The 13050-nt window shown below is 34.4% G+C and overlaps 1 protein-coding gene across 5 annotated transcripts in view; it reads right to left on the reverse strand.

Annotated features, from left to right (window-relative positions):
* Window positions 1–13050, reverse strand: part of LOC106875029 (jumonji domain-containing protein 1C) — a 354655-nt gene that overhangs the window by 222040 nt on the left and 119565 nt on the right. For all 5 annotated transcript variants that reach the window (XM_089362407.1, XM_089362406.1, XM_089362405.1 and 2 more), the window contains one exon: window positions 7527–7730. In XM_089362407.1, the coding sequence (XP_089218533.1) occupies window positions 7527–7730 (204 nt within the window). The remainder of the gene's footprint in view (window positions 1–7526; window positions 7731–13050) is intronic.

A 13050-nucleotide genomic window follows, 5' to 3' on the forward strand; every position in this document is an offset into this window, starting at 1 on the left:
TTCATGTAGAACAACAGACAAGCTGCTTATGATATGAGATCTATGAAGAGAAACTATATTCAGACACAACATATATCACATTATTTTCAGTATAATCATATTAAAAGACAGTGAGCAATGACTTGAAGTAAGAATTTTGTCTTAAAACTCAAATTGTATTTCAACATTAAATACACAGAGACACAGTGAGTTGAAATAAACAAAGTATTCTAAAGCTCCTTTTAAATGTTTAAAGTAGAAGTGGAAAAGACATTTTTCAAAGATGTCAAAAAAATAATCTACAAATAGTGCCATTTAAATTTTGTTAGTGCAAAAGAATTATATGAACATGAGTTGCTTTAAATTGTTTAGATATAGTTATTTTTTTTTTCAGTGGTCTCAATCTTTGAATTGTAGCAATGCTGTGGTACCCACCACTTTTGAGCGTTTTCCATTGACCCTAGTATGTTGTCTGATACCTTGTCAGAAATAAAATGCTCAGGAAACATTCACGTAAAGGGAGTTAATTCAGTCAATCATTAATTCTGTGAGATGTTTTTGTTAAAGTGTATAGTACTCATCTTATGTTGATGCATATACATACACAGACCTCAAGCAAGCCTCTATATAACTTCAGTCCACCTAATTTCATTCACAAGTTATTGGTCTACTTAAGGCTACAAAGTGATCTTAACCCTTTCGCATTCAATCCAGCCATACCCAGCCAAAATATTCTACCTATTTTATGTTCAATCTAACTAGATCAGGCCTCTTACATTTACCCTACAACGTCATTCTAGAAATAACAATCGCATCATCAAAATCTCAAAGCTACAAAACAATGCATGATTAATTCAAAATGATGTGAATAAATAAGGATTACAACTTCTTAACAATACATTTATGCCTGTATGAATACATATAAATGCATCATCATCATTTTAATCTCTCTTTTTCCATGGGTTGGATGGAGTTTATCAAGGCAGATTTTCCTCAGCCAGATACCCTCCCTCCCTATCACCAACCCTCACCTACTCCCAATCAAGGTAATGCTTTGTCATGGCCAGAGATGCTCTGGCGGAATATTGGAAATGAATGATGTTGCTTGTATCATACAGACAATCAGTTAAGACTATCACATGATATCAAGACAAGGAGGCCCAAACACATGCATGCATATATATATATAACACAACCCCAACATTTACTGACACACATACACACATACATATATATATATATATATATATGACAGGTTTCTTTCTGAAGTGATAGCATATTGTCAACTTAATGTGACAGTCTCATAAAAGGGGAAGAATGCTACTGTTATTTAGCCCTAGGAAACACTGGTGTGGCAGACCAGGTGACCTAATTAGTGTTGCTGGTTTAACATCACTTTTAAGCTCCTTGGGTACCTTTAGCAGATTTCATTCTGCTACAGAAATCCATGTAGTTTCTTCCTCTCACTTCTGAAAGTGGGGGAATCATACAAACATCAGGGATGTTTGCTTCTACCTTCCACTTAAACTATTATAAGACTTATGAATCTATTTTGTCATTTAGAAATACAAGAGTAGGCAATACAATGTACCAGTACCCAGGACTATAAAAGGAGCTTGACTAGGGACTGAACTCATCCTCTAGTAGTCACAAATCCATTTTCGGCTAACTAATAAGTTGTATAGATGAGTGAATGAAAGTTATATACTATAGTAGTAGTTGTGTTTTTACAACAATACTTGGTTTCTTTTGTTAGCAGATCAATATTATGTTATATGCTAAAGTAGTAAAAATTGCTGTCAGTTTCACTCACATGTTAATTAACGACCAGCAAATCTTATGACAGTGCTATTTTATTCGTTTTTCACAGCTTGTGTTGGTTGTCTGGAATGTGTGTGCATAACAACATGATCGCAATTTTGTTTCTCGGCACAACCAGTTGAAACATGGCTGTTAAACTTAACTGATTTCAAAAGCATACAACTTAAGATTTTTCTCTATGACAATTGATAAACCCTTTTAGATAAAAGGTTATTCATAAAACCATGTTCTTGTGAATACCTGCCAACAATTACTGCTTTCTTAAAGATTGTATTACACATGCCAGATTATTTGCATCACTAAACTCTTCCTACTATCCCCACCATTTTGTTGTTTCTTTTTTAAATCACAAGCCACTTCAATCCTTTCAAGTTCTGACAGTATCTTTAGTGTTGTTAATGTTGGTGTTTAGCTCTGTGTTTACTACTTTGAACGAATTGATAGCAGCTATTCTCTCAAGCCATCATCTTTCTCCTTTTCAACTCACGACTATTTGTTGCTAAGGGATAAACTAGTACAAAGTGGTTTTGAATTACTTTTAGCTGAAAGTTATTGAAAAATGATATAAGTTAACAAAGAAGATGAATGACAGGATCTTGAAGGTTAAGATATAGAACTCTAAATGGGCTGTGATTCTATTATCTTGGATACAAATTAAACAAATAGACAAGCAAAAAAATAAATAAATAAATAGACGTTCTATAAAACACAAAGAAGTATCTCACAGCAAATAATAACTTCATAATGTCTCAGTTAGTGTAGGTAGTATGAAATTAAAGCTAGTAAAGTGAAGGCAGTCAATGGAAGAAAGGTTTCTATGATATCTGGCATGAAACTGTACTCACTTTGTAATGTGAAAATTAATGCTTAACTGGATTTGGAAATGTAGATAGGAGAGAATTAAATGACTGAAATGTAGGAAGAATATCAAATGTAAAAGGTATTGGATGTGATAATTATAATTGATGGAATAATAGCGTGTGTGTGTGTGTGTATACGAGGTAGGTCAATAAGTATCCGGACTGTTGCCATAGTAATGAAGCTAAAGCACACAGAATGAAGCTGCTTGGCAAAGACTGACCTTGAACTTTGCTGTGCATTTGCACTAGGTTTTAACATTGTTGCAGAAAGAGTATGGAGAGGAGTGTATGAGTGTATGAGCCACACACAAGTGTATGAGTGGTTCAGATGTTTCCAAGATGGCCGAAAAAATGTTGATATTGACAAACATTCTGATAGACCCACAACCAGCAGAAATATATTTGGTAGACTGACACTGAAAGAAGCCCTTTTCTTGTGTGTGTGTGTGTGTGTGTGTGTGTGTGTGTGTGTGTGTGTGTGTGTGTGTGTGTGTGTGTGTGTGTGTGTGTGTGTGTGTGTGTATGTGTGTGTGTGAGAGAGAGAGAGAGAGAGTGAGTATGCACACACATGCAAGAATCTGCATCTGAACCAGCTTGTCTTGATACAACATGTTAATTGTAAACAAACATCCCCAGCATAATAAGTAATGCTGTTCGCACTGTTCGTTAAAAACGTGCCAAGCCATTGTAATATCATTATTTGAATGGTTAAGGAGAATATCTTGCTTAGAAACAGGCGAGGGTTGGCAACGGGAAGAGCACCTAGCTGTAGAAAGAACTCAGCCTCAATGAATTTCGCCTGACCCATGCAAGCATCAAAACAATGATGATGATGGTGATGATACAATAATACAACACACACACACACACACACAAATACAGACATATACACCAAATATTTTATAATTTCTTTGCTACTACTTTTTTCTTTCCCAAACAATTCTTGGTTTTGATACTTTATATATAAACTTTGTAGCTGATTGTCTTACCCTGAAGCCCAATCTAAAATTTCTACAAGACAGTATTAAAACTGTCCAAGAAAGTCATATATTAACATTAATCGTGTTTGCTGCTTCTTCAAATAAAACACTGTGGCTATGTTCTTTTCATCTCTTCCACACTTAAGTGCATCATATCACATAACCAAACGAAGACAATTCTTTAACCTTATTTGATTAATCAGCTTTTGCTTTGTAAATGTCGTGTTGCATATTATCAAGTTAAATGGGGCTTCAGTAAAATGCACTATTTTCACTTTGCTGTTTATTTTTGTTTACAGAAAAAATAACGATTACAAAAAAAAAATTTTTTTAAAAATTAATAAACAAATAGTAATATCGATACATATAAAAAAAAAAAAAGAAATTATGAAAACATTCTACTAAGCTATTTTTAAAAATTGGAATACATTGAAAGAAATATTAAATCATGTCCGACATATTGATACATTCCCCCCCCCCCCTCCCAAGTGTTTTTTTTTTTTTAAATTTCCAACTTCAGTCAAAAAAATGTCCATTATGCTAACCCTGCAGTTCTCTCACATCTGCTGAAAAACTGTTTCATGTGACAACCCATACAAAATACATTTCATTATATTTATTGTGATTTAGCTACACAAACAGACCACTGGTAAGATTTCATGTTGGCTGCAAAGCTAAATTTAAGTCCAAGCATGAAAGACTAAACTACACAAAGGAGATTTATTCTCATTTTGAAAGATGACAACAAATTAAAAAAAAAATTAAAAAAACATTTTTTGCTTTTTTTATTTTAGCAGACAGAAATCTCATGACATAAATTTTGTTTTCTTCTTCAAATTATAAAAAATACAATTTGTAAAAAAAAAAATATATATATAAATAGATAAATGAAAACTAAAATTTTTAAACAGATAATGAATTTTAAAAAAGTGTTTTTCTATTTTATAAAATAGAAGTTACTTAAAACTTGAAACTAAACAGCCAAAAATTGACAACAATAAAGAAAAAGATTAAATCTAATATCAAAACAGATGTTACTTTATCATAAAAATGCAATTAATTGCATTACTTAAATCATCATATATCTAAGTAAATTCAAATACCATATTTGCTGGTGTATAGGGTGCATTCTCACTTAAGATGAACCCCTATTTTTTTGTGGAAAAAGTATATTTTGTAGAAAATTCAGATTTACTATGTTTCACCATATACCCAGAATACCATCTATAGGAGCACTCCGTCGGTTACGACGACGAGGGTCCCAGCTGATACGATCAACGGAACAGCTTGCTCATGAAATTAACGTGCAAGTGACTGAGCAATCCACAGACACGTGTACCCCTAACTTAGTTCTCAGGGAGATTCAGCGTGACACAGTGTGTGACAAGGCCGGCCCTTTGAAATACACGTACTACTCATTTTTGCCAGCTGAGTGGACTGGAGCAACGTGAAATAAAGTGTCTTGCTCAAGGACACAATGCGTCACTGGGAATTGAACTCACGACCTTACGATCGTGAGCCGAATGCCCTAACCACTAAGCCACGCGCCTTCATTTATAATACATTTGCATTACATGCATGGCAATTTTTTGTTATATTTAACATTATAGCATTTAAACTGGCCATATCTGCTGGCCCAAATAGTCTACCTGTTTTACATTCAAACCAACCAGATCCAGCCTCTTACACTTACTCTACAATGTAATTCTAAAGATAACAATCACATTATCAAATTTTTTTAAGCCAAACGATAATGCACGATTAATTCAAAACAATGCGAATAAATAAGCACTACATTTCATTGAGAATAATCTGAACGCTAAAAGGTTAGGAATGGTATTTTGATGGCATTCTCAGGTATAAAAGTGATATTTTGTTACTTTCATATGATATTTTGATAACATTCTCAGGTATAAAAAACATTCTAATGTCATTTTCCCAAACTCCGATTTTTTTTTTTTTGATTTCAAAATTTAAAAAAATCTAGTAAAATTTCTTAAAATTCATTCTTATAGCAAATAAGATAAGTATACTTAAACGATACATTGGGCCTAAAAGCAAGAAAAGTTTTCAATAAAACTCCTTTTATAAACTAAGATAAGATAAGATAAAAATGACAGTGAAAATGAACAATACAAACTAAAATTTTTCTCAAAATTTGTCTCAAAGAAAATATACTATGAGGAGTTGTGCAAATAATAATCTCTGTGAGTACAGGTAGGTTAACTAAAATAACTATCTTTAATTGGCATGTTTTAGCCCTCTTTTTATTTTTTATTTTGACTTGTTTCAGTCATTGGACTGTAGCCACACTGGGCATAACCTTTCTTTTATTTAAAGTCTACTACCTATTCTATCAATCTCTTTCTGCTGAACCACTAAGTTACAAGGACATAAACCAAAACACACACACACAATGGATTTCTTTCAGTTTCTTATTTCTTCATTGCCCACAAGGGGCTAAACATAGAGGGGACAAGCAAGGACAGACAAAGGGATTAAGTCGATTACATCGACCCCAGTGCGTAACTGGTACTTAATTTATCGACCCCGAAAGGATGAAAGGCAAAGTTGAACTCAGAACGTAACGGCAGACGAAATACCGCTAAGCATTTCGCCCAGCGTGCTAACGATTCTGCCAGCTCGCTGCTTTATTTCTTTCAGTTTCTATCAACCAAATCCACTCACATTGGTCAGCCAGAGGCTTTAGTAGAAGGCGCTTGCTCAAGGTACCATGCAGTGGGACTGAACCTGGAACCATGTGACCAAGCTTCTTAACCACAAAGCCTTGCCTGCGCTTATAACAGAAAAGTTGTCATTGACCAGTATATTATGTTTGCTTACTCTTCAATATTTTATTTTTTACTTCATTCCATATAAGCATTCACAATTAAGTGAAAATAGCATCTACTTTCAACAGCAGTAGCAAGTAAATCCATATGACTTGGACAGGGTCACAAAGAAAGAAGAACTATATCAAAATTTGAACTTATGCCCTTGTTGTAAGTAACTCAGATCTTACTATCTCAAACCCTGTGCCACATATTGAAGTGAAACATATGATAGGAGATTTCTGTAATGTTTCATACTAGTTTACAACAGTGATATGTTTTTGAAGACACACACACACACACACACACACTCTCTCTCCCTTTCTCTCTTCTATGTATATTCCCATTCACATCCATACAACTGCATAAATATTGATTTCAAATTTTAGCACAAGGCCAGCAAGTTTAGCGGGCGGAGTAAGTACATTGATTACATTGACCCCCGGGGCTCAACTGGTACTTATTTTATTGACCCCCAAAAGGAGGAAAGGCAAAATTGAACCTGGCAGACTTTGCGCTCAGAATGTGAAGACAGATGAAATGCTGCTAAGCATTTTGCCTGGAGTGCTAACAATTCTGATAGCTTTCTGCCGTAACAGATTCATAAATATTAAACCTGAAACTAGATGATAGACACATCTGAAGCTGACTTGGTCTATAGAGTGTTATGCCATTGAAGAAGTCGCAAATAGTGATGGTAGGACTTTAGCAAACATAACTAGTCGGTTGATGTGAAATCAAATGATTAAGCAAACAATCGTTTAGTTAGTTGGTTAAATAGCTAACCAATTAACAATTAATAATAATAATAATAATAAAGAAATGAAGTTGAACCAGTGTGTGTTTATCATTGGCGTAATGACCCTCCAAATACACAACAAACTCTATAAGATTTTAATAACATATTAGAAGAACCAATCTCTTGAATAGTTACCCTGACTCCATATTAATTCATTTCTCATTTATTGATGTTAAACAGAACAAATAACAAAACGGAACAGTACATTTAACTTCATTTACAAAAGCAAATAAAAAAAAAAGAAGAAAAAACTTACTTGTGAAGCATGGTTATAGGCTTTGATAACAGCAGTGTACCATTGCGTTGTTCCTTCAGCACGATAGACTTCTACTCGGTACCCAACTAAAACTGTTGGAGTTGTCAACAGTATTTTCTGTCCATCTTGGTAGTCCACCCAGCTTTTAACAGATTCTTTTAAATTTGGGTACTCTGATATTGATGGAAAATTGTCATCTCCTTCCTATAAAAGGACAATAGTAAAAAAAAAAAAAGAATGTTATCAGAATAAAATTTTAATTTTATATATACAAAGCTATCAGTTTAAGATCTATTTTTTTCTTTCTTTTATCTTTTGTTTCAGTCATTGGACCCTGGCCATACTGGGGCACCACCTAGAAAGATTTTTTGAATAAACAGAGTGATTCCAGTACATATTTTTCTGAAGTCTGATACTCATTCTATCAGTCTCTTTACCAAAGTGTTACGTTATAGGGATGTAAACGAACCAACAGAAGTTATCATGTAGGGATGGGAGTGGAACAAATACAGACACAAACACACACACATAAGGGGCTTCCACGGAGTTTCCACCTACCAAATTTACTCACAAGGAATGGTTGGTCAGCCTGGATCTGTGGTAGAAGACTCTTGCCTAAAGTGCCATGCAATGGGACTGAACCGGAAACTACATGGCTGCAAAGCACACAGCCATATCTACAACTATAGTGGTATTGACTGAAGGGCTTGTTCTATAGCATTTATCAGTCAACAGATCACAATTGTAAATCATTCCATCTGTTAGGGTCAAACAAAACCATGTATGAATTAACAATAACTAAACAAGTCTTCCTTGATAAAACTTAAGTGCAGATACCTTTCACCAATAATCCCCAGCAAAAAGCACCTTTTGAGGGCTGGGCCTCACAGAGGCAATGACAAATGACCGAGACATTTGGCAATATGCTGTACTTGAGAAGAAGACCCATCAAGCCAAGTGAAATCGTAGTCATGGTAGATACTGGTGTCACACAACTGGCACCTGTACCAGTGGCATGTAAAAGCACCCATTACATTTTCAGAGTGGTTGGCATTAGGAAGAGCATCCAGCCGTAGAAAACCCATGCCAAATCAGATAGGAGTCTGATGCAGTCCCTCAGCTTACCAGCCCTGGTCAAACCGACCAACCCATGCCAGCATGGACAATGGATGTTAAATGATGATGATGATGATGATGAAGTAGCTTTCCACTCTTCATGCTAACTTTCATTTTCCATTACTTTTCCAGGCTAGTACATTCATTGATCTTCCTCATATATATTGGCAAATATATTTAATCCTTTAGTATTTAAAACCAGCCATATCCAACCCAAATATTCTACCTCTTCTATGTTCAAGCCCGACCTGATCCAGCTGCTCACATCTCCTACTTTGCAATGTCATTCTAAAAATAAACAATCACATCTTCAAAATCTCAAAACAAGATAATACAGTATTGACTTGAAAAAAATGTGAATAAATAAGCATTACTCAAACAGAGTAATCTGAATACTAAAGGATTAAACCCTCTCACTTTTTGAAATCAGTTACTTTCAACCATTCTAACAAATAAACTTTGTATATTCATCAGACCAGAATTGTTCCTCTCAAACCAACGCAGATCATCTGTTTAACAGCCATAAAATATCACATTTCTGACACAGGTTTTCGTAGAGACTGGCTTTCTTTCATACAGGGAAAGAGTTTCTATGTTTTGACAAGTGTTTATAGTTTCATGTGTTCACATGTGTTATTTATAACTATGTGTTATAAGCATGCGAAACATTTTCCTCAATAAAAAAGAATTTGAACTCAGAAGGTTCATCTTCCTGAAAATATGTGAATATAAAGTATACAACTGATGTGAACCACTTTCTTAAATGGTTCATACCAACTCTCACAACACAAAAATTACTGAGAGACTTAGAACATAATGACAATTTAAATCAATGATTCTCAACCCTTTTTTTACTATGGATTTCTTTGATTCCTATTTTACTTAGATGGACCCTTATGAACCATTCAATGTTTTAAAAAAATCTAACTATATTTTTATAATTAAATATCATTAGGAATTGTAAAAAAAATTGTTAAAATATTTTGTGAATTATAAGAGTATGACCAAGTTATTGCATATTAATAGTTATCGCCAAGCCAACATAGCAGTCCAAAAAATAAGATGAATGCTGCCGTTGATTAGCTCCAAGAGGCCATTGCCTCTAGCTAGCTATGTGACACATGAACCTGTGTCCTTTATAACCTTCGAACAGGGGAGGTCAGCCGCTTCCCCTTGTTGGTCTGGCATCCACAGACTAGTTTCGGGGTATTGCCCCTTGTCAATGTAGAGCAGCCGAACCCAGCAGGCGTCGCTACTGACCGTCTGTACGAAGGTTATTTATCTAATTTCAGTGGAATACATCCACTGGTTTTCAGAAATAGAGATATTAATATTTCTAAGTCTCTCTAAAGGAGACTATGGCAGCGGTACTGGATATTAATAGTTATCGCCAAGCCAACATGGCAGTCCAAAAAAAAAAAAGAAAAAGTTATTGCAGATAAATCTTAACAACAAAATCTCATCTGGACCCTGGTTGAAAACCACTGATTTTAATAGATAAAAAACAACACTTGATTATGATTATTTACAATTGATTATCTATCATTCTGCTTGCCCAAAAGAAACCAACTGGTGTTGGTTTGTTTACATCCTTGTAACTTAGCATTTAACAACAGAGACTATTATCATAAGTACCAAGCTTTAAAAATATTATAAGTACTAGGGTTGATTTGTTTGACTAAACCCTTCAAGGTGGTGCCCCAGAATGGCTGCAATCCAATGACTGAAACAAGTAAAAGATAATAAAAAAAAAAGATAAAGACATTTCCCTATTTTCACAATTACAACATATTTTAGTTGCTGACAAAATGTCTCACAATATTTACTCCACAACAATAAACACTAAAGTTAATTCAGTCAGTTACATTCATCTGTCACCTAAAAACTTGGTGGCTTTGTGTTTCAGACATCTATATCACTTTAAGTTTTTCATATTTGAATGATATATTTGTATTTCAAGAAAGAATATAGAAAACAGTTACAGAGAATGTACAAGAATTATTATACAAAGCATTCATTCATGCTAGGAGTTGGTGAATTGAACAAATGAAGCCCACAACACTAGTTAGGAAATATGTAGAATACTAAGTTAACGAGCGAGATGATTATGGTAACACAGAAAAGCAAATAGAAGAATGCTTTAAAAACTTTTAAAAGACCCTTAGCAGAATAGATTTCCAACCATTTCATATCATATTTTTAAAGATGCAAAGGAATTTTCTTTTTAATCTTTTGTTTCAGTCATTACACTGCTGCCATGCTGGGGCACTACCTTGAAGGATTTAGTTGAACAAATACATCCCAGTATTTATATTCTTAAAGCCTGGTATTTATTCTATCGCTCGCTTTTTGCTGAACAGCTAGGCTACTGTGGTGTAAACAAACCAACACTCATTGTCAAGTGGTGTTGGTGGTGGACAAACACAAAGGCATGAACACATAGATATATATACATGCACACACACTCATACACACATATATATAAACATATATACACAGACACACACACACATATATATATATATATATATATATATATATATATAAACATATACCCATATACATATATATACATACACATATATACCCATATACATATATATATATACATACACATATATACCCACATACATATATATATATACATACACATATATACCCACATACATATATATACATACACATATATACCCATAAATCATAAATATATATATATATATATATATAGACACAGGATAAATTTCTTTCATTTTCTGTTTACCAGATTTATCTACAAGAATTTGGTTGGCCCAGAGCTATAGTAGAAGACACTTGCCCAGGGTTCCACAAAGTGGTACTGAACCTGGAACCATGTAGTTGGGGAACAAACTTCTTACCACACAGCCACACCTGCACCTGTAAACCCTTTTGATATCAACCCACCTGAAACCACCTCCATTTCTCTAATACAAACTTCCTACTTTAAAGTGAACTCAATTAAAAGCGTCTATGAAAATTTCATGTTGTTTCAAACACTTGCTTATTATTCACAGCTATTTTATGACAGCTATTTTACTAAATTCTTCACAATTTCCAAAATTACTAGAAACAAAGACTGTATTTTGAGAGAAATATGGTAACAGAAAGGTTAAGGGAAAGTAGAATATAAATGCTTCAGTCAACATGGAGAATATCTCAGATGCTTATTGTACAGCCCCGGTAAGGAATGCAATGTTAAATCAGCCACAATGGGATTTTTGCTTAAAAAAGCACAAAGCTACAAACTAAAAATTGCCATTGCCAAAGCAGACTCCCTAATATTAGTGCCTACTCCAATACCCTTCCACCCAAAGTCTAACTATAAATGTTTCTTGATATCTGATAGCAACCAGTATTTCTACTGGTTGAAATTTAATAGTACTTAGAACCAGGAATGAGAATGAAAAGTCCAAATAAACACTGTATCAATAAACATCTAGAAAGGGAAATTCTGCTAAAAATAAAGTCAGAGGAATTTGGTAAGGGAACTAGGTCACCATAGTGAATGGTGGGGAGTGGGAAATTACTAGACAAATGAGAAAAAAAACAAAATCAAAATAAAGACAAACAAATGAAAATAATAAACAAAAAGTGAATACATTCAGTGAGGAAATGTAAAAGGAAAAGATGTATTTCTAAAATTCAATATTAGCAAAATATTTTCATAAATGAAGCAGGGTGATACTAAAGGGTAAAAAACAACTGTGTCTGGGAAAAGTTATTTGGTCAGAAAACAGAAGCTATAATGCCTCCATCACTGCATGGGTTAATAAATAAAGAGAGTGTAAGAAGCGATGTGATTCCGAAAGAAAACATTACACCAATGTCAAAATAAAGAACTGGGGAAACACCTGGTAAAGCCCATTATTTACTTATGGTTACTGGGTGAAAAAGTTAAGTTGGCTGCATGGAAAAAACCTTGCTGACCAGATGAAAAAGATTTATTACAGAGGAAATAGGCTTCTAACAAAGAAAACTCATGGAAGTTTGTGTGTGGCAGGAATCAATGGGGGTGACTGAGAGGAATCAGATGCATCCAATTATCGGTTGATCTAACATGTGGGGAAACTATAATGTGGATAAATTGAAGGTAAATTATATATAACCAGCTGAATGCATTTCTGAGGCACCCGTGCTGGTGACACATAAAGGGCACCCATGCCAGTGACATGTAAAAGAAATCTGCGCTGGTGACACATGCTGCTGACACCCAGCATGCTTTGTAAAATGGTTGGTATTAGGAAGGGCATCCAGTCATAGAAACCAAGCCAAAACAGATGACTGAAGCGTGGTGCAGCCCTCCAGGCTACCAGCTCTAGTCAAATCGTCTAACCCATGCCAGCATTGAAAACAAATGTTAAGTGATGATGATGACGATGATATAAAATGG

Source organism: Octopus bimaculoides, chromosome 14 (assembly GCF_046866305.1).
Source record: "Octopus bimaculoides isolate indiv1 chromosome 14, ASM4686630v1, whole genome shotgun sequence".
Classification (NCBI taxonomy): domain Eukaryota; kingdom Metazoa; phylum Mollusca; class Cephalopoda; order Octopoda; family Octopodidae; genus Octopus; species Octopus bimaculoides.